Source organism: Gopherus evgoodei, chromosome 5 (assembly GCF_007399415.2).
Source record: "Gopherus evgoodei ecotype Sinaloan lineage chromosome 5, rGopEvg1_v1.p, whole genome shotgun sequence".
In the NCBI taxonomy this organism is placed as follows: domain Eukaryota; kingdom Metazoa; phylum Chordata; order Testudines; family Testudinidae; genus Gopherus; species Gopherus evgoodei.
In genome coordinates, this window is record NC_044326.1 from 114580221 (window position 1) to 114607944 (window position 27724).

A 27724-nucleotide genomic window follows, 5' to 3' on the forward strand; every position below is an offset into this window, starting at 1 on the left:
TAGGGAGGTTGTGGAATTTCCATCTCTGGCGATATTTAAGAGTAGGTTAGATAAATGTTTATCTGGGATGGTCTAGACAGTATTTGGTCCTGTCATGAGGGCAGGGGACTGGACTCGATGACCTCTCGAGGTCCTTTCCAGTCCTAGAATCCATGAATCTATAAGCATCCATTGTCTTTTCTTTCCAGGAGTTACGCAAGAGTCTTTGCCAGCACCAGATCTCAAAGGCTTCAATTTTCTTACAACATTAGTTTCCCAGGATTTACATCCATTAGTCACTGTAAGGAAAAAAAATTAAGCTTTTCACCAGCTGAACTATTTGACATTTTGAGATGCCACAGGTTTCTGAGGAGTAGCTGTGTTAGTCTGAATCAGTAAAAACAACAAAGAGTCCTTGTGGCATCTTAGAGACTAACAAATTTATTTGGGCATAAGCTTTCGTGGGATATAACTCACTTCATCAGATGCATGGAGTGGAAAATACAGTAAGCAGGTCTAAATATATGACACAAAAAAGATGAGAGTTGCCTTACCAAGTGGGGTTCAGTGCTAATGAGGCCAATTCAGTTAGGGTGGATGTGGCCCATTCCCAACAGTTGACAAGAAGGTGTGAATATCAACAGAGGGAAAATTATTTTTTGTGGTGACCCAGCCACTCCCAGTCTTTATTCAGGCCTAATGTGATGGTGTCAAGTTTGCAAATTAATTCCAGTTCTGCAGTTTCTCACTGAAGTCTGGTTTTGAATTTTTTTTTTGTTGAAGAATGGCGGCTTGTAAGTCTGTTATTGGGTGTCCAGGGAGATTAAAGTGCTCTCCTACTGGTTTTTGAACGTTACAGTTCTTAATGTCTGATTATGTCCATTTATTCTTTTGCATAGATACTGTCCAATGTACGTGGCGGAGAGGCATTGCTGGCACAATTTTTCAACACTTCCATAAGGGAGGCCTTTGCTGAGTGAGCCTTCCCTGAGTCAGTCATCTTCTGAGTTCTTCAGGCAGCCTCCATGCTTGGATACATATGATCCCAGTTAATTAATCTACTGCCGCTACAGTTTGACTGTTAATTGTGATGTCTGCTTGCACCCTGTTGTTGTTTATCATGTCAGTATACGCACATTTCATTTCTGCCACATTCAAGAATAGTCCCTATTCCTCATTAACTATTTTCACAGACTCCAACATTTGTTTCATTGCATCGATAGTTGCAGCAAAGACTGTAGTATCATCAGTACGTCTGAAGTTGTTTAAGAAGTGTCCAGCAATGGAAATCCCACCTTCTGTTTTATCAGCACCTTCCAGGGCTTGTCTCATAATTGTGCCTACGTATTGGAAATGTTGGTGACAGAATGCATCCTTGTCTCACACCCTGCCCAATAAAAAAAACACTCACTGTTGCCAGCTGCTGTTTGCACTATGATCTGTTGTTGACAGTAGAGACTTGCAATTAGTTCAGTGAGATGCTTTGGAATCCTCGTGTCTGCCAGTATCCTCCAGAGATGGTTATGTGAGAAGGTATCAATTGCTTTGGAGTAGTCAGTGACCCACACAATTAGTGGGTGTGTTTACTCCCTGCATTTTTCAACGATTTGTGATTTGATCACGTGTGCCTCATCCTTCTCTGAAATCAGCTTATTGTGACGGTAGTTCTGTTTCTATCATTCACTTCATGCAATCCTGAATTATGTAGAGCAGCACTTCACTTATGTGCAGTATCAGGGAGATGGTATGATAGTTAGTGCATTCAGTTTTTATCTCCTACCTAGAGCAGACAGTTTCCTTTCATCTAGTTGTCTGGCCAATTTCTAGTCATCCATACATTCTTGCACATTTTCCACATGAGATCAATACTGCAGTCACCAAATGCTCTTAGCAGTTCTGCTGGTATGTTATTTACCCCTTGTGTGTTATGAAAATGAAGCCTGGGAAGTCACACCACTTGCGGGATTGATGGCTCTGGCTCCCTACTCTCTTCTGTCATCCTGTATTGCAACAATGATAGGATAAATATTATATGAAACCTTGAAGAATTAGAATTATTGGCTTCACTGTTGAAATAGTCATGCATGAGGCTAGTATTTCTGAATTGATTGAGCACTTGTACTAGTAGTTTGGGTGACCGTCCAAGTAGATTTTTATTGTTGTTAAACAAAGAAAATAATTGAATCATAGTGGTACTGTTGACCCAGGACCCTTTTCTAATCAGAACGATTTCTCAGACAGTACAGAAGCTTTCAAAGCTAAGGCAATTTCCTGTAATGCAGATGATAATGTCTTGTAAACTTTGGGATAGTCTCTATTTTAATTCACAGCCAAGGCTTTTAATTCTGCTGAGAGATGTAAAGCAGTTTTCCTGTTATTCAAGTGATGAAATTCTCTCCTATACATGTAGTTATATTATTTTTACCATTCCCATTTTGGGATTGACAGAATAATATCCAGCAGGATAAGAAACAGTACTTTGCACAAAGCATGCAGATCTAAACACTGAACAAAGGCCTCTTTACTCTGTTTGGGGTCTTACATTGTGTACTACACTTGAATGTTCTGTAATGTCAAACGTTGGCTTTCATAATACATGTTCAAGTAGGGCAGTGTCAAGAGTCTCTTCTGAATGTTTTGGATGAATTACAGATGCCCTTTTAAATGATCACATAATCCGAATATGTGAAATTTCAGGTTGGGCCCTGCAGTGCACCTGCAAATGAATTGCTAACTTAATCAAGCATGTAGCAGAGATGGAATACATTATTTAAAACCCCTCTACATAGTCCAGGCCATAAAATTGATGTATCTTTTTCAGAGCCTGATCCTTCCTTAGAACAGTAACCCCAGACTTCTCTTGATGTCTGTGAAATTTAATGCATGTTTCCTATCCTAGCTTAGGCCCTGATATGATTTTAATGTGGGGAGACTTTCTCAGTATTGCCAGCCATCAGCATTAAAATGTCATGAGTCAGGCCTCAAAAATCTTGTGTCTGAATCATGAGATTAAAAAAAAAAATTGTGACTACCATTTATTTTCCTTCTGGATTTTGAGTGGTTAGGGTTCATATTTTGAAGTTTTGGTCTGCAACCACAAGGGCTAGAAATTGCATTTTTAAAATGGAAGCTCATCACAGGGGCTAGAAACTTTTTGTTGTTGTTGTTTTTATGGAAGCTCTGATTGTTATGTAGTCACATGACTCCAGGAGTTGGGGCTTTAAGACAATATCTTGAGACTCATGATAAAATTATGAGAGTTGGCAACCTTGCAAATATCCTTGAAGTTCTGAGAGAAGCCAGCAGTGGCTGACTGGATCCTGGTCTGTATGCTCTGCTACCACAGCAGGCCAATCTGCCTTGCAAATTTGTGACAAAATAGGAGATTTTAATATTCCAAGGCAGAAATATCCCTAATAAAAATATTCTGAGAAATGCTGGGAATGAACAACCAGGGAACCTGCAAATATCCTTAGACTTGCTTCCAGCTTTAATAAATAATCTAGATTCAGGGTCAGGGGGCAGGTGTCTTCTCTGCTTCTTATTGTTTCTCTTGTAGTCAGGCTTAGTCAGGATTGAATGGCAGTCACTATGTATCAGTTGGTAGCTGGTTTCGGAGAGGACCCTTGCTATGGAGAATATTTTTTGAGTACATAGTTCAGCTCCACTGATTTCAGAGGATTTGCACCAGCCCCATGAATTTGGCCTATAGTCTGTGTCACGGAGATGCTTCAGTACCGTTTCAGTTCAGTGCTTACCAATATGATACAGCTGGAAACTCCAAGGAATGACAAAGGTTACCTCTGTTGTGCCATCTACTTGACTTGTCTCAGAATGGGATTAAGTTTTTTGCAGTTCTTTAGGGTCTGTTTCTAAATGCTCTCCTGTCTGCCTGACTGTGTCTTTAAGGAAAGTTACTCTTCAGGGCATCATATCTTTGAGAGATACTCAGAGTGTGGATCCCCTTAAAGAGGATGCAGTCAAACAATGTTACAGGATTTATTAAAATTGTGTGCAAGATAGAAAACATGTTGGAGGCAGGAGAGACTTGGGAGGATGTAGAATATAATCAAACTATCTTACCTAAGACAAACTTGCCTTAGAAGATATTGCACATACAATTGGAAAATTTTGCTGCAGAGAGTAAGTTAATAAAACTTTAAGTATTAAGTAATAACATTTATTTACACATTCTCAAAGATCCTAGTGTGCTTCCCATCTGGGGAGCTAACAGATGGGGTTCCCCATGTGTGAGAGTGAAAACGTGTAGTTCTCTGTGTCCTCAGATTTTATCTTATGCCCTACTCCTCACCCCATCCACTTCCTTTTGAAGACTAAAGGCTGGCTGCACCTGTACAGCCATCCTGATGGATTCATCTTACCTTTGTACATTTCTATGAGAACCTTTAACAGCCCCCTCCAGTTGGGGGGGAATTTACATCACTGACAGAGCTGCTTCAGAAGAATCTAATATCCAAGCTGAGGAAATTCTCTCTCTTTGGTTCACATACATGATGCTTCATGATGGATTCAGCCCTTTATAACTGAAGAACTCTTCAGGCCCCATCTTCTCAGTCAAAGCCTATGTGTGTTATTATTGAATATCTCCCCACACCAGGGAAGCCTGTCAATAGCTCCAAAAACATTATCTGGAAAAGTTAAACATGGAGCATATAAGAGGCATACATCCATAACGTTTTGATTAAAATTCAGTCTGTTTCATTCTCATAGAATAAACATGGAAGAACTAGAGAACTGAAAGAACTAGAGAGAGTGTAAAAGAACTATATGCCCATAAATCAGCTGAGACAAAGCATCTTCAACCGTTTTTGTTAAAGCCTCACTCACTGGCATACTGAAACATCATGTAGCAGCAGAAATGTGTTGGTAAGAGACAGACTGATAACTCGCCCTTTATTGGCCTCTCCAACGCATACAAGGTCATGTGGCTATGTCGTCCCTGGTTCTCTAGAAGTTGCTGCTTTCAAATCTTTTAGGTTTGTAATAAATCAGTATTGAAATGTGCCTATAATCTCCGGCACTCCAAAAATTACATGCTTGAGTCATCAGGATGCTGGTTATAAGATACTTCAGCTTCTCCAAAGTGCTGTTTCTCAGAAAGATTTGTCTTATAGTATGGGAGAAACTTACAAGAATCACGTTCTCAAATACTTAGGAAAAGGTTCATATAAATGTCAGTGTATTGCTTCTTCACAAGAACACAGCTGACAGGTAGAGCATGAAAAAGCATGGTGGGGCAAATACAGAAGTATTTGCCCCACATACATAGAGTGTTGCCAGCTTCAGATATTCAAACTTCATGAGCTGGGCCCCCAAAATCATGAGACTGGCTTAAAAATTGAGGTGTTTTTTTGTTTGTTTTTAAATATTGGGGTACTTGGTATTTGTCCGGTTTTGGAGCCTTTAAGATGTTCTCAAGTCATATTTTCAAGCTTGTCTCTGCAACCATGAAGGCTAGAAATATTTTTTTTAAATGAAAGCTGAGATTCTCATTAATCTCTTGTCTGCAAGAGGAGTGTGTGTGTGTGTGTGTTTGTGTGTTTATGTGTGAGAGAGACAGACTTACACCATGGCAAGCTCCAATGATGTGAGCCAGGCAAACTCCTTAAACATGCAGGAAAAGTCATCTGCATTAATATTGATTCAGTTGTTTTTAATTCACCCAGGTTCCTCCACCCTATCAGGAAATCCTTTCTGGGAAAGAGGGGTTTGGGAGGTAGCAGCGTTACTGCCCCTGCAAACACTATGCTGTCATGGGGGATGGAAGCCAGCGGGCTTATGTGGTAAAAAGCCCATAATTGGGCTTATGTGGTAAAAAGAATGAGTACTTGTGGCACCTTTTTGCTGATACAGACTAACACGACTACCCCTCTGAAACTGGCTTATGTAGTGTTCACCTTGGCCTCCAGTAGATCATCTGAGATTCATGGTTCTGAGCACCTGAGTCCCCTTCTCATTCTGGCTGGGGAAATAACCTGTGAACACCAAAACTGTCCCATCTGTGTAGACATGTGCAATTAAAAATGCAGCTAATGGGATTATGTTTTAGAATGAACAATTAATCACGTATGAGGCTGCAGGAAAAGAATGCTGCACTGCTAGGATTTAATTTTCATAATCTTTAAAATACTATGTAGACTGTTGCTCCTTTTTTATATGCATGTCAGGTCAATATTAAGGACCTGGTATGATGATCCAGTTGGGAGTAGAAATTGATGATGGCGTCTGGTATTTTCTTTAATGCAGTCTTGCTTATTTCCAAGGAATGTACAAAGTCTTGCTTCTCCGAATGCAGGAGAAACCAAGGACAACAGGAATAGTTTCTCAGTTTATAGGTGCAAGCTTCTTTCAGCCAATACCCTTGTCCCAGAAACTCTCCAGGCCTCTCGAAGAGTCACACTGTGCTTACGGGTTGCTGATTGGCTTTCTAATTGTGCCTCAGGGTATGTCTTCACTAGCAACATTAAAGCACTGCCGCCATAGCGCTTTAACATGGCTGTATAGTCGCGTCACCCACTTCCATGAGAGGAGTAGCTACTAGTGCACTGTCTACACAGCCACTTTACAGTGCTGAATCTTGCAGTGCTCAGGGGAGTGTTTTTTCACACCCCGAGCAAGAAAGTTGCAGTGCTGTAAAGTGGCAGTGTGGACAAGGCTTCAGTCTGTTTCTTGTCTTCCCCCACTACACCCCAGCTAGTCTTATTTCTGTACCCCGACACACACACACACACACACACACACACACCAGTCAGAACAATGCCCAGTGGATGCCTTCTTTTACGTGTCACCTTAGCTGTCTCTTACAATTAGAAGTGAAGGAAGGATGCATTCACACATCAGTTTCAACTAGGTTTTAACTCAACTCATAATATGGACATTCATATTCAACCTGTGTATCTTTTTTTTTTATTATTTTGCACTTCTGAGAATGAACTAATTCCAACATGATTAGAAATGGAAAAGGCTCAGGACTGTTTAATACAGTGTGTGTGTGTGTGTGTGTGTTCCCCATCTACCCTACATATATTGATGGTAGCTGGAGAAAGCAAATTGTTGCAAAGATTTCTGTATAAATCGTCTTGAGCCTCTTACAATAGTAGCCGTTCCCCATCTACACCAGTGTGCATACATATTTAAATCCATACCAATCAAAAGTGAAAGTAGACAAAATATTTTTGGTTTTGGAGTCATGGTGGTACTCGTTGCATGGAGGATATAGTAGAAGTGAGCGGGGGTGGCTGTAGACATTTCACCGCCCCAAGCACGGCGGCATGCTGTGAGGGACGCTCTGCCGGTCATCGGTCCCGCAGCTCTGGTGGACCTCCCGCAGGCACGCCTGCAGAGGGTCCGCTGGTCCCGCGGCTCTACCAAAGCCGGGGACCAGCGGACCCTCCGCAGGCACGCCTTTGGGAGGTCCATGGGACCAGCGGACCCTCCGCAGGCATAGTGCCGAAGGCTGCCTGCCTGCCGCCCTCCCGGTGACCGGCAGAGCGCCCCCTACAGCATGCTGCCCCAAGCATGCGCTTGGCGTGCTGGGGCCTGGAGCCACCCCTGTAAGTGAGAGACTTAGGCTTGGTCTACTTGCAAAGCTGTCCCAGTTAGGAGTGTGACTTTTTACACCCCTAATCTACATAGCTATGCTGGCAAAAGACCTATCGTAGATGCAGTTATACTGGCAAAAAAATGTTCTTTTACTGGTATAGCTTATTTTGTTGAGGGAACTGGTATAAGCTATGTTGGCAAAAGCACTTTTTTGCCTGTTTACTGTCAGTGGAGATGCAGCTTATACTGGGCAAACCGTTCTAGTGTAGACAAGGCCTTAATATGGCTATATTTGAAAGTATTTGAAATTGTTATAATTTGCAGTACTTGCTAGTTATTCTCAATTATCTATAATGAATTGAAAACTAACAAAATGTGAACAAATTACAAACTAATAAAGAGAGCTGGGAGAAATTTTTCACTGGAAAAAGAAAAATAGATTTGAGTCTACTGAAACATTGTCCGAATTTGTGTTGAATTTGACAAATTGTTTCGTTGAGGGGATGGGGAAACAAAAGACACAAATACGAAAAAAATTGAAACAGTTTGCTTTTGATTTTTTTCAAAAGGTTTTGAGCTCTTATGCAAAACTTTCAATTTACTTCAGTTTTATTTAAATAATCAAAACTTTTAGCCCCCTCCCCCCCAAAATAGTGTCCACCTAAAACCAATTTTCCTCCCTGTATTTTTCAGAACCACCCACAAACCAAACAAGTCATTCACACAGCTCCACCAACTAGATCTGCCCAGTGGTGTCTTAAACCCATTGGGTAGGTCTACACTACAACCCTACATCGACGCAGCTGCACTGCAGTAGTGCATCTGGTGAAGCTGCACTATGCCGACGGGAGAGACATCTCTTGTTGGCATAATTGTTCTATGTCATCGAGAAGCAGGAGCTATGTCGGGGAAGAGCATCTCCTGACAACAAAGCACCGGCTTGAACAGAACGAAACTTGCACCACTTGGGGAGGGACTTTTTCACACCCCTGAGTGACGTAGTAAGTTATATCGACTTAGGCTGTAGTGTAGACCCGCACAATGTAAAAGGGACGTAGGAGTTAGACAAAGGAAAGTGAAAGTTGATTTTCCCCACCAAAATCGGACACAATAAAAGCCTGTTTGCTCATAATCCTGGTAAGAAAGTGCCTTGAGACTAACTCCTATGTTTTTAGTGGAAGACAGACTTTAAATGGATGGCATAATGTTGAGAGCTGCTGCTTGCTGTGTGTATTATTTAGGAGGGATTGAATTCCTGACATTTTTCTAATGCTGCTGTTGTTGAGCTAGAGCTGCTGAAATACGTTTCATTCTCAATTCTTGTTAGAAACCATTTCCTTTTTTCTCTCCTGAAAGCAGTATAATTATACTCTATTACTGCATCTCACACAAGTAGAAATGAAAGCACTTTGTCAGACCTTTGCAATGACACATTGGAAGAGGAAATTATAACCTCACAGATGGTGCAGTACTAGCTTCAGATTGGCATCTTTGATATGATGTCCTTGAAGTATCTTAATGTGCGCTAAATAGATATGACTTTTTTTTTTCCAGCAACTTCATGTACCAGTAGATGTCCATGGATTTAGGCATACAGTATGCATACAGTATATATAACACAGTATTGGACTCTTAATACCATAGAGGCAACCAGGGTGGATTTGATTTAAATCACTAGTCAGGAAGACTCAATTTAATTATGGATTTCTACATAAAAGGGTGTTCTTGTTGGTTGTTATAACCTTAATACATATTCTTCCCAACTCAGAGATAGATGTAGGTTTCATTTTTGGAAGGTACACGCAATACATTTTTTAAGTGATTTATACTGAAAACTTTTCAGTTTAGTTTCACAGCTATATCAGAAAATGAATGATTGTTTCGGTTATTTCATTTACCAAAGGTAATTGAAGCAGGCTAATCATTAATATTTGGAGAATTTTCTTGCTATGCTGTAGTAGGAGGGAGAACATCACCAGACAGACATTTAAATTATTTTATTTAACTAAAACAACAACGTTATGTATTCTGGATTTTTTCTTCAACATATAATATTTTAACAAAACAAGCATATGAATTTCTGAATTTAGTTAAATATTCAAGTTTTTTTAAATCAGGTGTTTTGTTTAAATTATTTTTAGCTAAAATAGTTAAACGAAATATTAGGCAATTTAAATTTTTTTTTATGTCAGCCAGGTCAACATGAGAAACTTCAGCAGCTAACTCAGTCACCTTTACCTTTATTTTCCTGTTCGTTTATAATCTGGAAAAGGAAAAACAAGCTTTCCTGCTTTTTCGGGTCCCAAACAATTTCTCAATTTGGAATGGATTAGTCCAAAGGAAGAAACTATTTTTTCTACACCAGCAGAAGAAGCTACTGCTGTTAAAAGTGATATTATCACTTCAACAGTCTCTGAATCCAAGTGCTTAAGTGAATTCCACCAGTCAGGGCCGGCTTTAGGCTGACTCGCCCGATTCCTGGGAAGAGGGCCCCGTGCCTAAGAGGGCCCCACGCTTTAGGCGCCTTGTCATAAACAGATAGCTAAGGATTAATGTCTCTTTCACCTGGAAAGGAGTAACCTGAAACACCTGACCAGAGGACCAATCAGGAAACAAGACTTTTTCAAATCTGGGTGGAGGGAAGTTTTGGGTGTGAGTTCTTTGTTCTTTGTCTTGTGTCTGACCCTCTCGGCTCTGAGAGTGATCTTTCTGTCTCCTGCCTTTCTAATCTTCTGTTTCCCAGTTGTAAGTACAAAGAGATAAGACAGTAGGTTTATATTGTTAGTTTTTGTATTTACATGTGTGTAGTTGCTGGAGTGTTTTGAATTGTATTCTTTTTGAATAAGGCTGTTTGTTCATATTTCTTTTAAGCAATTGACCCTGTATTTGTCACCTTAATACAGAGAGACCATTTTTATGTCCTTTTCTTTCTTTTTATATAAAGCTTTCTTTTTAAGACCTGTTGGAGTTTTTCTTTAGTGGGGACTCCAGGGAATTGAGTCTGCAGCTCACCAGGGAATTGGTGGGAGGAAGAAATCAAGGGGAAAATCTCTTTGTGTTAGATTTACTAAGCCTGACTTTGCATACCCTCTGGGTGAAGCGGGGGAGGGATTAGACCTCTCGGTACTTCTGTTTCCAGGACTGGAAATAGGGAGGGTGGAGTCCCTCTGTTTAGATTCACGGAGCTTGCTTCTGTGTATCTCTCCAGGAACCCAGGGAGGGAACACCTGGAAGGGAGAAGGGGGGGAAATGGTTTATTCCCCTTTGTTGTAAGACTCAAGGAATTTGGGTCTTGGGGTCCCCAGGGAAGGTTGTTGGGGGGACCAGAGTGCCCCAAAACACTCTAATTTTTTGGGTGGTGGCAACTTTACCAGGTCCAAGCTGGTAATTAAGCTTGGAGGTTTTCATGCTAACACCCATATTTTGGACGCTAAGGTCCAAATCTGGGAAAAATGTTATGACACGCCTTTTAAATTTTTTTACTTACCCCAGCTGCGGTCTGCTCTGGGGTCTTCCATGGTCCTGCTTCCCTGACCAAAGCGCCAGCGGGAGCGCAGCTGCCCCACAGCCCAGTTTTCTCAGCTGGAGCTCTGGCCAGAGCCCCGCAGCCCCGCTTTCCCGGCTGGAGCTCTGGCTGGAGCGCTGCAAGCCCTGCGGCCCCGGCTGGAGTTCTGGCTGGAGCCCCGCTGCCCCGGCTGGAGCTCCGGGCCCTTTAAATAGCCCCCAGAGCCCTGGGGTAGCGGGGGGCCCTGGGGGCTATTTAAAGGGCCAGGGCTCCAGCTGCCTCTACCACCCTGGTCCTTTAAATAGCCACCGGAGCCCCGCCGCTTTTATGCATTCCCTAGGGCTCCTGCGGCTATTTAAAAGGTCCGGGGTGGGGTAGAATAAGGGGAGCCCTGGTCCTTTTAAATATCCCCCAGAGTCCTGGGATAGTGGGGGGCTTGGAGGCTATTTAAAGGGCCAGGGCTCCAGCTGCCTCTGCTGCTCCCCCTGCCCTGCCCACACCAGCCCTGTCCCCCTTGCCCTGTCTGCAAGCCAGCTCTGCACCCCTTACCCACAGCCAGCCGCTGCCTTGTCTCCAGCCAACCCCTGCCACACACCCCTGCCTGCACCAGCCCTGCACACCCTGCCCTGTCTCCAGCCAACCCCTGCTGCACCCCCCTGCCTGAAGCCAGCCAGTTCCATACTCCTGTCTCCAGCCTTGCCAACCCCTGCTGCACCCCCCGTGGCCCTGCCTGAAGCCAGCCTGTCCCACACTCCCCTGTCTCCAGCCAGCCCCGCACCCCTTGCCCTGCCTGCAGCCAGACCTTACCTCCAGTCACCCCCTGCCCTGCCTCGAACCAGCCCCATGTCCACTACTGCCCTGCAGTTCCCAGGCCAGTAACCTGCACACCTGCTTCAATGAGGGGGGCAGGAAGCAGCGGGGACCCACACGTGCACATCCCTAGGGAGTGGCAGGGACCCACACATGTGAAACGGCTCTCATTAATAACCAATCAGCAGCATATATGATGCAATGTACATAATATACAATTTTATTATTTATATGGTTATGGAAAGTAAATAATACATGGAAGAAATGGAAGGCTTTTTTTTTTACGCTTTTTTCTTTTTAAGTCATCCCTGCCAGGGCCCCGCTGAAAGTGTTCAAATTGGGCCCCTCACTTCCTAAAGCCGGCCCTGCCACCAGTTCACTGATTTGACTTTCTTTAAAACATCGTCAGCAAACATATATTTCTTGAATGGTTTATTCCCAAACTGGGTGTCTTTTACGGCCTGCTGCCATTATAGGTTTTCCCTTCTAGTGAGAGAATGCAATGGTAGATCTCAAATCAATGAAGGCTACACTCAGAAAGACATCAAGACTTCTGGAATATGCTGCTCAAACAATTTAACTCTTGTTTCTGCTGCCTGTCCTTCCCTTCTCACATTTATCTCCAGACTACTTCTCCTTGTCCAGATCTATTTCGCCCCCGACGATCTTCTATTAAGTGAACTTTTTGAAACTCTGCACTTCTGGAGAGAGGTAAGAGATTGACTCCTTGTACGCAAATTTGCAGAGGGACAAAAGGGTTGAGGTGTGTTATTTCTCACCTATATTATTCATTTATTTTATTTTAAAACATTTTTGCTGTCAACAAGCATGTTATCTCTGGAGACACAAATCCACAGTTTGAGAACTGCAAAACTAAGCATCTCTGATTGTATCTTCTAGACTGAGCACTGAGTCCCATTGAGTAGGTAAAAGATTAACCTAAATAGTCTATACAGAAGCCCCTAGGACTCCATAAGATTAGATCCTTAATCCATGAATTATTTGAACTCATGTACAAAACTTTTCTTAAACATTACATGAATATATTGTTTCATTCTATAGAATTAGAATTTATAATCTCTGTCCCATGATGAGATATCTTTGACCTATAACGTATCTTAATTAAAATGCTTTTTGAGGAGAAAATCTATCTAAAGATAGTTTATCCAAAAAAATCTGATTTTAAATAAAAAAAAACTTTTTTTTTTTTAAATAATTTGATTTTTATCAACCTAGAGGCAACACTTCTTTTGGCACATTTTAAAGAATTGATAAAGAACCAAATAAAAGATATTGGTGTTTCAAATTTGGCTCAAAATTTTAGATTTTCTTGGTAGAAAGATTTTACAAACCTTAAATCCCTTGGATTGTCATTACATTCTAGCTGTTTACCCAGCAATGCAGAGTGAGTCTTTGGGTATGTCAGGTGTGATCTACTTGAGCTACCTTTAATCTAGTTATCTTGGGTACCAGTATCCCCAGCAGCATAGACTTCAGAGCGTGCTACCTTCCTGAATAAGTATCCAGGGTCCAAGGCAGGCCTGTACAGGGCATGTTGAATCCTGTGCTGCCACAGCTACACTGTTGTTGTTACTCACATGAGCTAGATTAAAGCTGTTGTGAGTATGCCTACGGCATGCCGCAGTCACTCCCAAGCTTGCAGTGTAGACATAGCTTGTGTGTCAGTGCAGGTTCTGATATTGGAGGTTGGTGGTTTTTAAATTAAGAATGCAGCCTTGTACTTTTGTATTATTGAAATAAAGCCTTTCAGAACTTCACAGTATCTTGATTCAGCTGTCATATCCATGGGTGAATTGGGGGCGGGAGGGGTGTTGCCCTGAACATTAACAGAAGCTTGCTTGAGAGACAGAAGCTGCTTCTGTCATAACTTTAGTCCCAGATTTGGACCTTAGCGTCCAAATTATGGGGGTTAGCATGAAAACCTCCAAGCTTAGTTACCAGCTTGGACCTGGTACTTGCTGCCACCACCCAAAAAATTAGAGTGTTTTGGGGCACTCTGGTCCCCCTGAAAAACCTTCCCTGGAGACCCCAAGACCCAAATCCCTTGAGTCTCACAACAAAGGGAAATAATCCTTTTTCCCTTCCCCCCTCCAGGTGCTCCTGGAGAGATACACAGACACAAGCTCTGTGAATCCAAACAGAGTGACTCCCCCTCTCCGTTTCCAGTCCTGGAAACAAAAGCACTTTCCTCTTCACCCGGAGGGAATGCAAAATCAGGCTAGCAAATCCAACACACACAGATCTCCCCCTGATTTCTTCCTCCCACCAATTCCCTGGTGAGTACAGACTCAATTTCCCTGAAATTTCCCAGAAAAGAAAACTCCAACAGGTCTCAAAAAGAAAGCTTTATATAAAAAGAAAGAAAATACATACAAATGGTCTCTCTGTATTAAGGTGACAAAATACAGGGTCAATTGCTTAGAAGAAATATGAATAAACAGCCTTATTCAAAAAGAATACAAATTAAAGCACTCCAGCACTTATATTCATGCAAATACCAAAGAAAAGAAACCATATAACTTACTATCTGATCTCTTTGTCCTTACACTTAGAAACAGAAGATTAGAAAACAGAAACTACTTCTCCAAAGCTCGGAGAAAGCAGGCAGACAGAAAACAAAGACTCAGACACAAACTTCCCTCCACCCAGAGTTGAAAAAATCCGGTTTCCTGATTGGTCCTCTGGTCAGGGGCTTCAGGTGAAAGAGACATTAACCCTTAGCTATCTGTTTATGACAGCTTCTCACACCCTCTCCAAAGAACTCTGACCCAAACTGTGTTCTGTCTATGCGCCACCTGGCCTAGTAGCTGATTTGATTTGTTGTTGGGAGGGGCTTTGATGCTGTGGAAAACATTGACAACTATCTTTACAATCTAATAATGTTTAATGCTAAACCAGTGTTGAGTTATCAGAGCAACACAAAGGTACAGAAAATTGCATTTCTTTCTTGTTCATTGCTGACACTGTTTAAACTAAATCTAATAAAGTAACCATTGTACTTGAACTGAACCCTGACATCTTAGTGCTTGGTCTGCAGATTACTTTCAAACCAAATTGTATTTGTCTTCAATAATGATGTGTGAACTTTTCTGGACTGATTCTGTTCAGCTTTCTGAAGGGCATCCACCCAGCCATGCTTCAGAAGATGATTCTCTGTAACATCAAGTAATAGATAATCAGATTTGCTCCTATGCAGAGAGACGCATCTTTGTTTTGAAAAGTCTGAGGTTTCCTTCCCTTCCCTGCTCTTTGAGAAGGATTATTAAAAATAAACAGTAGCTCCTCCTCCACTACAAATATGAAAAGTCATCCGTTCAGTTCTATTTCCCAGCAAAGCACAAGATTCTCTAATTTGTGAAGCTGAGACTCATAAGCAGGAAGTATAGAACAAATCTGAGTGATTCCTTGTATGAACAAACTATGGCTGAAATTGTCTTCCAGCTAGTCCATTTGTCATAAACCATTAGTAGTGATATCTAGTCATAGGAGTAAAGGAGGAAAAAATAGTAATGTCACACAATATTTGTCACCTATCTCATTGTGAGCTAAAAGACCTAATGTAGTAGGAAATGGCAGCAGTGGAAGGTCAAAATATTATGCCAAAACTCTATTAAATTAAGGAAGAAGATGGATCAAGCCCTGAAATATGTTGGCATGATTTTAATTGCTAAATATTCTCCAAGCATAGGTCTTTGGGTGATATTTGTCTTTTTCTGTGAGTATTGCAGCAGTGCAGATAATAAGCTTTTCAGGGATGTAATGGAATACTTTGGGGAAATGACTAAAATAGCTCCCCAAGCTGCAAAAGAAACACCGTGCATTAAGAGACTGGAAAATGAACATTAGTTCTCTTAAAAATTAGAGTTGTTTTTTGTAAACAGAGTGCTTGAGAAGGGTGCGGGGTTGGCAGCTTTGGAGAATGAAGTCCTCTCTTTACCTACAGAACAGGGAAGTGACAGACCAAGCTCCCTTAACAGTACAACCAATGTGCTGCAAGCCTGACCTGTAGAGACGTTTGTGTGATGAGGAGGGGGCACAAAGTAGCTAACATATATTTACCTAACATCGCCTTTCAGTTTGCTTGTTTGTATGTTGCTTGTCTCTTTTTCCATCCAGTCCATTTTATATTATACATGCTCCTTAGGGCAAACACAGTCTTCCTTATGTGTTTGTGCAGTGCCCAGTGCAAGGGGATCCTGCTCCTCTTGTGTGGTGCTACACATAACACAGGATGAAGTGGTCATAAAATGGTGGAACATGGTAATTCCAGGTATGTGTATTGGCATTGGCAAAACATGCTGACATTGGCAAAGGAGAGTGATCTGTTCACTGACTACTCAATAAGGGTTAAGTTCTCCATTCCCTACTAAAACAATGAAACAGATATTGAGAGAAGAAAACTTTATAACATCTGAAAGATAACAGAACCATGAAAGAGACCAGTTCGGGGTGTGTGTGTGTGTGTGTGTGTATATATATATAAAAAAAATCTTGTCTGATAAATTTCGTAGTAGTATTACAGTAGGGCCTGGAGCTCAGTTGGGGTCCCATTGTGCTAGATGCTATACAGGCATACTCAGTTGCTTGCTTCTTCTCTCCCCCACAGAAATAAAAAATTAGTGGGTGAAGGGAAAATGATAGATCTTGGGATTTTAGTGGGCTTTTTAATATAGCAAAATCCTATTCTCAGTGGGAGATGACGCCTGGAAAGCAGTAATGCTGAAAGGCTTAGTGATGAGAAAATGTAGCCATGAAGGTACAATGTGATAGGGTGGTAGAAAAGACTGGTGTGATTCTTGGGCTGTGTGAACAAAGGCATTGCTTCGAGGGGCAAGGAATAATAGTCCCCCTCTGGTGTGATAGTACCAGAAATATTGCATTTGGTTCTAGGAACCTTGCCATAAAGATATTGATAAGAAGAACAGTACAGATGGTTAGAGGCTGGAGGTATTAATTTATTAGGAAAGATTTAACTCTTAAACATTCATAGCTTGGCTAAGTAAAGAGTAAGGGGGAGCATAAATTACAGATATTTGAAAAGTGTAAACAACTGGGATGGAGAGGGACTATTAAAGGGCATATAATCAGGAATAATAGGATGAAATTAAGAGTTGGAAAGTTCAGCTTGATTATCGTGGGGCTGAGTGTGTTTGAGATGTAATGAACTGTGAAATAGTCCCTTGAAGGAAGAGAGGGGATGCCTGTCCATGTTTTATCATATCATAAAACTAAACTGGACAAAACATATAACAGGGAAAAATCCTGCACTGGCAGAAAGATGGAGTAGATATGTAATCCATTTACCATTCTGTGATTGACAAAAGTCTAGGTGACTCAGGACTGGTGTTAGGGGAAAGCAACACAAACAGCTGCCAGGGGCCTCATACTTCTTACAGTCATGAGCTGACTCAGCAAACACACAGGCCTTCTCTGTCTCCTCCTTCCTATTCTTCTATCATCAAATTAGAGGGAGAGGAGATTGTCCACCCAACTTCCCTTCCCTTTTCTTCTGTCAATTGGACTGCAGCTAGAGGAGAAAAGTTATCCCCAGATCTCTGCCCTAGCAGTGAGTGATCATTACATTTCTCCTTCCCCTTCAGCACCCTGGGACCCTACAAATTATATTACTGACCCAGAGGTTACTACTTATTACTATTGTAATCAGCAAGCATGATGAAATCATATATGTTAAAGGGCCATTCCTGATGATGAAATCATATATGTTAAAGGGCCATTCCTGATGATGAAATCATATATGTTAAAGGGCCATGCCTGGCTGAGAGGCATCTACAGGCAGAGTTGGGATGCCTATAACTGGTATAAATGTTGTTCTCTAGCTGTTACTTCCATTCCCTTGTAGACATTTTCTGTACCTAGCAAACGGGTTTCAGATTATATAAGATAAATAGTTTAATCAAATTAAACTATTTAATGGATCTCTGCATTTGATCCTTTCACTCTTAATTTCATACAAAATAGAATCCAAGTGCGACAGAGAAATTTAAGCACCAAAGTTAATTAAACCCACACATTATATTGACAGGTTTCAGAGTGGTAGCCATGTTAGTCTGTATCATCAAAAATAACGAGGAGTCCTTGTGGCACCTTAGAGACTTAACAAATTTATTTGGGCATAAACTTTTGTGGGCCACGAGGACACATTATATTGTTATCCCTTTTTGACTTGAGTGGTTTTTGGGGTCTAATCAGTTGCTTCCATTAGGAGAAATTGATAATGGAATCATTTTTGATGCAATCCTGTTTATTTACAAAGAATGTACAAAGTCTTTTTTTCCTGGACACAAGAGGAGTCAAACAGGAGATTTGTTTCTTTGCTCTCAGTTCCAAGCCTCTTTCAGCTAGCACACTGCCCCAAAGCGCTCTCTTAGGACACAGCTATGCTGCAGATCCTATGTAGGCAGGCTGTGCCAGCATAGCAACCGATTGTAGATGCAGCCTATGTCCATCAGAGGAGTACTACTTAAATAGTAACGCCACCTCCCTGAATGAGGCTAGCAATGCTGACAGAAGCATTCTGCTGTCATTCTGCACCTGAGATTTATTGGCATAGCTGTGTCAGCTGGGGGAGTGACTTTTTTCATGGTCCTAGCTGACCTAGTTATGCCAGCAAAACTTTGTAATGTAGACTAAGCTTTAGCCTTTTTCTCAGGGTCATCGTACGAGGGCTTGTGCAGCTGTGTCTGGGGATTCTTTGCTCCTTCTCTGTAATCTGATGTACATGTGTTGGCTGCCTCTCTTACACACAGACATGCACAGCTTCACCAGTCCATGCCCCAGCCTCTTTGTAGTATATCATTCTCCAGGGAAACCCCTTGGGCCATACCTGGGATTTTACTCCAGCCTTGCTGTCTGCCTGTGTTTTCAGTGGTGGCTCCTAATGTTTCAGTAATGTGGCTCCATAAAGGAGTTTGGTTGTTTTTTACATTTATCCTGAATGAAGGGTAAAGGTTACACCCACTAGTTTCAATGAGGTTTTGCCAACCCTCCCCCCCCCAAAGCATAACAGTATGGGCTTCCTCAAATAACTCTGTTTCTTCTAAACAGCCATTGTATCCAGTTCTTAACAGAGGGGTATAACATTACTTCTGTGATTTATGTAATGTATTTCTTAGGACTACTTCCGTGCCAGAGTTCATACAGATTGAGATTTGCAATTAAAGATGTAAAATAAACACTGTGTATTGAGAGATACACAGTGAGCCAGACTAGACTTCTGGCTAGTAAGAATTTGCTTCTAGATTTCTAACAGGTATGAAATCATTTACCAATTGCCACAAAATTGATTTTTCACAAAACTGCTACCCAGCCACCCCCAACTCATCGGACGAGGCCAAAAATGTTTCTTTAAGTAGCTCCAGTCTGTTCTGAATATGCTGCATGGTGAAAAATGTAAGATTAAAACATTAAGATTTTAAAATTTAAAAATAGGTGGCTGACATTTTGTTAAATTAATTCAGTGGGTTGGAATGGAATATTTATCCCACTCACTGGGAGCAATTTTGCCTGCTAGGCTGAAACATAGGATGGTAAAATGAGGGAACACAAACTGCTGCTCAGCTCATACAAGAGGAAGGGTTGTCCAATGGCTAATAGTCTGACTCTTGGGAGATGTGGGTTCGGTTTCCTGGTACTTCACAAGTTTCCTGTGTGATGTTCGGCTAGTCACTTAATCTCTGTCTCAGTTCTCAGTCTCCCTACTTCTCCAAATGGTGTGGGGATTAAAGATGGTGAGATGCTCAGATATCACAGTTGTGGGGGCCATATAACTACCTTAGATAGATATGCTTTAAGAAGTTAAACATCCCCCCACATTCTCTTACAAAGTCCACTAAAAATCTTTTGGAAGGTTCATTACTTTGTTGGCAAATGCTAGGTTCAGAATATGTTATGTACTAGAATAAGATGCTGTTTTAATACAATACTTGTGAATCCAGCTAAAGATGATAACATACTGGAAAGAATTAAAATGTAAGTTCTACTACAGTTTAATTTTTAGGAGCTTCAGAAACTGAAGTGTTAGTTACAACTACCATGCGGGATAAAGTTGTCACAGCACAGTTGAACTGCAAAGAACATGAGGCCAGGGGTGCTGTGCAAATGCTCTAGAGCTCCCCATACAGGTACTCTGATTCCAGTTTTGGTCTGTGTAGGCCATAGGGGGCTGAAAATGCAGTCCAGAGTTGGTGTCATAAGGGGTGGCAATATCCCCTTTTCTCTCTTCCACTACTGGTGGAAAAGAGCCCTTGTGGCAGCTCCACGCCCCTCGGGGCTCATATTAGGTAGTGCTCCTTCAGTTGGTTATTATGCCTGCAACGCGGTACAAAGAGGCTGCACCACCATGGAGGTCATCAGAATCCAGTCATTGTATAAAGGACTTCTGATGCCTTTGCCAATTTAATTGTTCAGTTAGTTCTTACTCCATCCCAAACCCAAGGAGGCTGTATAAAAACATGTTTTGATGTAATATTAATGTTTCCAGTGGAGCTGACTCATGTAAATGGTATGCTTTTAAAATGTGACATTAATGCAGTTTGTGAAGTAAGGACTTCATTGATTTAATTACTGCAATATAAATCTGACTTTTTGAACCTTTACTCATATAAAATGTGTGTGATCACGTACTGCAGTCTAGTTACATGGTAACACATCCTTCACTTCCTCTAAACTGGTAAATGCTGATGGTAGCTGGTATTTATTGTAAGTGGCAAATATCACATTTTTAAGTCCATTTCAGAGTGATGCTATCAAAACACCCCCCTCTGACAATGATAAAGAAATAAATATATAGACAATGGCATGCAGCTTTAGGGCTTAAACATTCCCCTACAGAAATTGCAGCACCCTTAGCATTTTGTATCACTTCACATAAAAAGCATAACTAGAATTTCTGTTTCTCATTTGTATGTGTGGGCATTTACAAACTGCAGAAAGCTATCGTCGTATGGTGGTTATTAGTAGAATCTTGGCTTTCCCCCTCTCTTCTCTTCCTCTTATTGCCCCCCCCCCCCAAAAAAAAAATAGGAATAGGAAACAGATGACTGAAAAGATATTTTTAAAAATGGTTCCAAAATTTATGGCATTTTGCCTGATGACAGTATAGCATCAAAACCCCATGCAAGCCACATTCTCTTGGAGACTACAACTTGGCATATGAAAGCTTTCAAATGAGACTGTTGTGCTAACAGTGTAAGCCATAAATAGAAACTCCACTTCTTTAGTCAGTCATTTCCTGCATGTGGTCTCCTTAATGGGTGAAGATTTCATGGAGCAGAGAACATAATGGAAAGGGAACTATCTTAATCCTCAGCCACAGTTTAAACGTAGGGAACAGTATGAAAGGACTTTCCTCAGTGCTTTTTAAGAGAAAAAAATGGGAATAAGACATGAAATAGTCTCAGTTTCTGATCCAAATGTGTGAAAAACTTCAAATGTTATGAAGGAAAACAGTTGTTTATTATTTTAAATGTGTGTTGTTGTAGTAGTATATTGTCCTTTCTCTTTTCCTGCAAAGGGACAGAAGGAAGGACCCCTGACCTGGCCTCCAGAAGCAGGGAGAGAATGCTACCAGTGTTGCTGGGGCTGTTTAACAGCTGGGGTCTTTTCCCTTCATATTGCTATGGTCCTAGCTAACTCCAGTGTGCATCCCTCACTTTCATTTTCTGTATGGTTCTGGGCTAAATTTGTAAAGAAAAGGAAAGCGAAGGACAGAGAGGCCTCAGCATGGGTGGTGGGTATCATAGGCTGGGAGAGGCTGAGCCTCCCCAAACATCCAGGTGTGGCCTTGCCCATGCTCCTCCCCAACCCCCACTCCTGCTTCTCGCTCTGCGAGTCTGCGCCACTTCCCATGTGGCTGGGGCTGAGGCTATGCCTCCTGGTGTTCCAGGCTGGGGTGAGGGGAGGAGAGCGCTGGGGCTGTCCTGCCAGGGCCAGCTCTAACTTTTTTGCCGCCCCAAGTAAAAGAGAAGAGCGCCGCTCCACCATACCGCTGAACCCCCCCCCCTCAGCATCATGCAGCTGAAACCCCCGCCCCCCTGAGCACCACACCGCCCAAAGCCCCCCTCCGAGTACCTCCTGAAACCCTGCCCCCCGAGCGCTGCGCATGCCCCCACCCCCTCCCAGTGCCACGCTGCCCAAAGCCTGCACCACCGAAACAAAAACAAAAAACCCTCCAGCGCTGCCCCGAGGAACCAACCAAACGAACAAAAACCCTAGCACCGCCCCACCCCAAGGTGCCGCCCCAAGCACGTGCTTGGTCTGCTGATGCCTGAAGCTGGCCCTGTGCCCTGCCCGTCCTCCCAGTGCTCCAGGGCTGGAGGTGCTCTGGGGCAGGGACCCCTGGCCATGATGGAGGGCTCTGGGCTCTGGTGGGAGGGGGGAGATGAAAGGAGAAGGGCCTAGATCAGAAGGGGAGGGGCTGGGAGCTAGCCTCCCGAGCCAGTGGTTCATGCGCTGCCCAAGGGAGCTATATGCATCCATTTTCCTTCTGCTCTACTGCAGAGTGTTTCTGATGTGAGTGGAGCAGATTTAGAGTAAAGCAGTAGAGAAGGCATCCAAAACCCTGACCTTTCTGCAATGAAGAAAACCTTCAAAACTATTGTTTTCCTTCTTTATGCACTCTGAGAAAAGCTTCCAGGCCATTGAAAACTGTCTGTTTTCTTTTCTCAATGAAGTGACATGCCAGATAAATAGAAATGTATGGCACATTGGAACATTTAAAATTCTGCATCTAGTTTACTGACTTTTCTTCCTGTCATGAACTTATGTTGTTGCGTATTTGTTACTACACTGACTAACTGTGGTGGGTTGCAGCCAGGGCAGTGTTGTGATACATGCTAGGTCTTCGTTTTTACACAAGCTGGTCGGTGTGCTGGTGAGAGATCAAGTAACTAAAAAAAACCAAACAATCATTAGAATATCGCTGTCCTTTCAGCAGATGCTGAAGTTTATCTCGGTGATGTTTTATAGCCACTGAGGATACAATCAAAATGGTGTTATGCCAGTGTGTACCAGCTCAGAATCTGGCCCTATGTGTACAACAGTTACAATATGAGTTTAAACAATAAATGTAATTTATAGGACAAAATTTACTCCCCCACCCCAATTAAAAAAAAAAAAAGCTACATGGTTGAGTACTTTTCAGAGATAGGATAACAGTGTAGGAAAAGAGATGACCCAGATACAGGGAAGGGAATTTCAGAACGTCTTGCATGTTGGAGAAAAAAAGCTACACTTCATCACTAACAAAATATGAGCCTCTAGGTTCAGCTGGTCAAAAACAAGCCCCCAAACTGCAGCTAGGATTACCACTGCATAACAGAGACGCTGCAATGGAAAACTGTTTAAATTTAATAGGAAAGCAATCAAGGAATAAAAAATAGTCAAAGAGCTGGCCTGGTAGTGATATGAGGGATTCAAGTTCAGGACTCAAGCTCTCTCCCTGACCAGCAAGTCCTGGAAGTACCATGTGGGTGGAGCACATTCAGAAGCTTAAGAGAGGCAATCCATTGTGTTTCTCTTGGCTGACCCTCACTTGCCAGCATAAGAGTCATTTTGGCCTGGAAGAAGTTGCATCTAGTCCAGTCTGGCAAACACTTACTTAAAGCTGAGCATCTGCATAACTCTTTACAAGAGTGGGACGCTATTTAGCTATGAAGATGGGATGGCCTGGTATGGGGTTTAGGAGGATGAACCAGAGGGACTTCTATGATCATAGAAGTTTAGGACAGGAAAGGACCTCAATAGGTCATCTCGTCCAGTCTCCTGAACTCAAGGCAGGGCTAATTATTTTATTTCAGTTTAAGGAAAACAAGAAAGAAAGAACAAATATGAAGTTTCCATGAGAGAATGAACATCGTGGCCCACTCTGTTAGAGTCTGCATCTACACTCAGTCGAGGTGCTACCTACCTCACAGTTGCCTCTGCAGCAGCAGTCAGGGAGACCATTCTACTTTATCACACTATTCCTCCCTATACAACGCCCAAAAAGAAAAATGTAGATAAAAAAACACTCCTTCCCTGCAAGGAGTTTAGGAAATCATACCGGAAGGGTGAGAGGATAGAGGAAATAGCACAAGTAGCACCTCACAATAGGAGTGGTGGGACCTGGATGACTTTCAGTTTGCCCTAGATTTTGTTCACTGGCTATATGCTGGTTATTCATTTCAGTTCCTCCCTTTTGCACTTTCATTGGGCTAATTGTAAAACTCAATGGCTAACAATACATCTTTTTCTACCTTATCAGTGAAACAGTGTTTTGACATTGCCTGCCTTTACTAGTAGTACTGATTCGCTTAATCCCCTGAAGACAGTAAATGGGTTAATTTCTTACAAGTCTTTGACTCTTGCATTTATTTCAGTATGCCCTGCTGTTACTTTTATGACATTAATCACAGAACAGAGATGAGCAGGGACTTCGCCTTCAGCTGAATTCCTTTTGTTGAATGATGCTAGAGAGAGCTATTGCTGATTACTTGGAAATTGCCCATCTCTGCAGCCAGTTTATTTTCAAAACAGCAGAAAAAGGAATTCAGCTGCTCATCGGTTGGGTTGACAAAGGCTGAGATGTCTAGCTGAGATGTGATTTTTATTTATTTATTTATTTATGTTTGCGAGAAACTATGCAATTTTATATATATATATATATATATATAATATATATATATATATATATATATAATGGAGAACAATAGTATGGAGTAGCAGAAGGAATATTACTCCTTTTACCTCAATCCTTAGTGAGCTGTTCTGTTTAAAAATGCACAAACAAAAAAGCAAATCAAACAAAAAAACTCACTTTAAAACTTATTCTTCTCTTTTTAGTTTACATTTGACTATCAGCAGAATCTTCAAATGTGATGTATGAAAGATGCTGCATAGAAACATGCATATTAATCCATTTAAATTCAAAGTTGGAAAATCACAAGGTTGGAAGGAACCTGATCGATTTCCCCAGGTATTAGTCTTCATTTTCTCTGAATTTATTCATGTCCAGTCTATGGATTTAAAGACAGTTTAACTGTTAGATCACAAAAAGTAATTATAAATGGAGAACTGCATCCAGTTGGGGTGTTTCTAGTAAGGTCCTGCAGAGATCTGTTCTTGGCCCAATGCGATTCAATATTTTCATCAATGATCTTGAAGAAAATATAAAATGATTACCAGTAAAAATTGCAGAAGACTCAAAATTAGTAGAGTGATAAGTAATGATTAGGCAGGTCAATTATACAGAGTGAACTAGGTCGCTTGATACTGCTGCTAATAATAATATCCAGCTCTAATCTGTTTTTCATTAGTAAATCTCAAAGTTCTTTGCAAAGGAGGTCATTAGTATTAGCTCCATTTTACGTGGATGGGGAAACTGAGGCACAAAGAGATGACCTTCCCAGAGTCACCCAGCAAGCTAGTAGCAGAGCTGGGAATAGAACCCAGTGCCAGTCCAGTAATCTCTCAAGATGGGCTTGCTTTAGCAAAATGCATTTTAATACAGCCAAATGCAAGGTCATGTGGATAGGAGCGAAAAATGTAGGTCACACTTACAAGCTAGGGACTTACTGGGTTTACAGGGTAAATTATCAGTTGAATGTAACCTAGTGTGATGCTGTAAACAGAAGGGGAAATGCAAACCATGGATATCCAATCGGGGAAAAATTACATAGGGAATATTAAGTAGGAATAGTACCTCTGTATAGGCACTAGTCAGACTGTGGCTATGTCTACACTTGCAGAGTTTTTGTGCTGTCAGTTTCACCGGTGACAAGGAACCAGTAAAAGAAAAGCTCTGGTTTGTGTTCTCACTTACTTCCACAGGAGTCAGATTGTGTTTACATTTGCAGCGCTCTTCATTTTGAGGATAGGACTTTTGGGAAGTGAGGGGTGATCACAGGCATCCTGGGTCCCCACACAGCCTCCTCACCTCAAACAGTGATCAGCTCCAGTAGCTCAGCATTGCTCCAAGCAGGGGATGTTTGCTCCATGGAGCAGCCATTGTCATCTAGCCAGATAAGCAAGCATTTGCCAAGAATACAGGAGGGGAAGTTTCAAAGTTCCTGGGGCTTTGCAGAGGGAGGGGCGAATGCCTGTTTACCTGGCGTCAGAGCAGCAGAGCTGCTGGCCAGAGTGGTCAGGTAGGAACTGTGGAATATCCTCCAGAGGCTAAAAGCAGTGTAAACAGAAATAATGTGACTTCACTTGGAAATCACTGCAAAAGTATCACTGGTAAAACTATATGCCTCTCATGGCGGTGGTTTTCTGTTTGCGATGCAACTTCTGAGTTTCACCACTAAAAACCGTTGGCAAGCGTAGACACTCCCATGGCTTTTGTGACAAAAAAGGGACTTTTTGCGCCTTAAATGGCAAGTGTAGAGATGCCCTGTTACTCAAATAGTTTGAATAAGTTCTGCTGTGCTTTACATTTAGAAAAGGATGCTAAAAAATGGAAAGGGTTCAGAAAAGAACTACAAGAATGAAACAAGGTCTCTAAAACCTGCCCTTTAGTGATAAACATAAGATGTTTGATCTACTTAACTTTCTCTTAGATAAACTAAGAGGTGACTTGATCATGCTTTTTAAGTCCCTACATGGGGAAGAGATTTCAGGTAGTAAATGGCTCTTTAATCTAGCAGACAAAGGCATCGTGAGATCCAGTGGCTGCAAGCTGAAGCTAAATAAAATCGGACTAGAAATAAGATGATGCGCATTTTTAAGTGACAATGTAAGAATTAGTGCCGTTTACATAGGGATGTGGTAGATTCTCCAACTTGAAGTCTTTAAATCAAGACTGGTTGTCTTTTTAAAAAGATGTTTTAGCTCAAACTGAGGTTGTGGACTTAATGGAGAAATTACTGGGTGAGGTTCTTTGGCCTGTGCGATGCAGGAGATCAGTCTAGATCAGCAGTTCTCAAACTGTGGGTTGCAACCCCAAAGTGGGTCATGACCCCATTTTAATGGGGTTGCCAGGGCTGGTGTTAGACTTGCTGACTGAAACTGAAGCCCAAGGTGCACCCCATCCCCCCCACCCAGGTCTGGGGCTTCAACTTTGCCCTCCACCCCCCGAAGGTGGTCGGGCTTGGCTGGGCTCAGGCTTAAATTTCCCTCCTCCTGGGATCGTGCAGTAATTTTTGTTGTCAAAAAGGGATTGCCATGCAATGAAGTTTGAGAACCCTTGATCTAGATTATCACAATGATCCCTTCTGGTCTTAAAATCTAAACTATTTCTGAAGTGATTTGTTGATCTGTATCTTGTAATGCACTGGTGCAAGACAGTGGAAAAACTGAACTGACAGATTAGTAAATAAGCTTTAAGGTGGCAGAGTAAATATTGTGATAAATAGCTGACTAGTTCTCATTCATGTGTACAACTTGAGCAATTGTATATTCCACTCTTCTATCTAGCCTACTTTTCACATTTAGTCTGTGTCTAAATGGAAGTTGCCTATCGCTGTGGTGTATAAAAATTCATCAAAACATTTTAGGGGTGAATAAAGTAAGAGAATTTAACTAGCAGTTTTATTTTACATGATAATTAGCACTGACAAAACTTCCATAGGGAAATCAGATGTGTTAAAACCCTATTGAAAATACCACATTGTTTACTGGCATAGAAGACCTCACCCCAGAAATATTGGTCCCTAAGTATACCTCTGGAAATGTGCCATGTGTTGATCATGCTTGCTTCCTAGTGCTAATTAGTGGGGAACTGTTCTGTGGATGAACTGAAATTTAATGTAGGCAATCCTTTGTTTTTTATTAAGGGATGGAGGAAATGGCACTAAATGCCAATATTTCTTTTAAATGTTCCACACACTCAGATGCCCACTACCTGGTGGA

The 27724-nt window shown here is 41.8% G+C and overlaps 1 protein-coding gene and 1 long non-coding RNA gene across 7 annotated transcripts in view; both read left to right on the top strand.

The window, feature by feature from the left end:
• The window catches only part of MCUB (mitochondrial calcium uniporter dominant negative beta subunit), a 109130-nt gene that overhangs the window by 37215 nt on the left and 44191 nt on the right, over nucleotides 1–27724 (top strand). The window contains exon 2 of one of the 6 annotated variants that reach the window (XM_030564580.1): nucleotides 12484–12568. The exons of 4 other annotated variants lie outside the window; for them this stretch is intronic. Coding sequence is in view for 1 of the 2 variants with exons in the window: in XM_030564576.1 (XP_030420436.1) it covers nucleotides 24765–24851 (87 nt within the window). In the remaining variant the exon portion in view is untranslated. Of the gene's footprint in view, nucleotides 1–12483; nucleotides 12569–24744; nucleotides 24852–27724 lie in introns of those variants that run through there. One more of the 6 variants, XM_030564576.1, reaches the window with a different exon arrangement.
• On the top strand, nucleotides 76–14228 carry LOC115652517. Its single transcript, XR_004000668.1, has 3 exons — nucleotides 76–173; nucleotides 4561–4565; nucleotides 14219–14228. It is a non-coding gene; the product is annotated as an uncharacterized LOC115652517 (long non-coding RNA).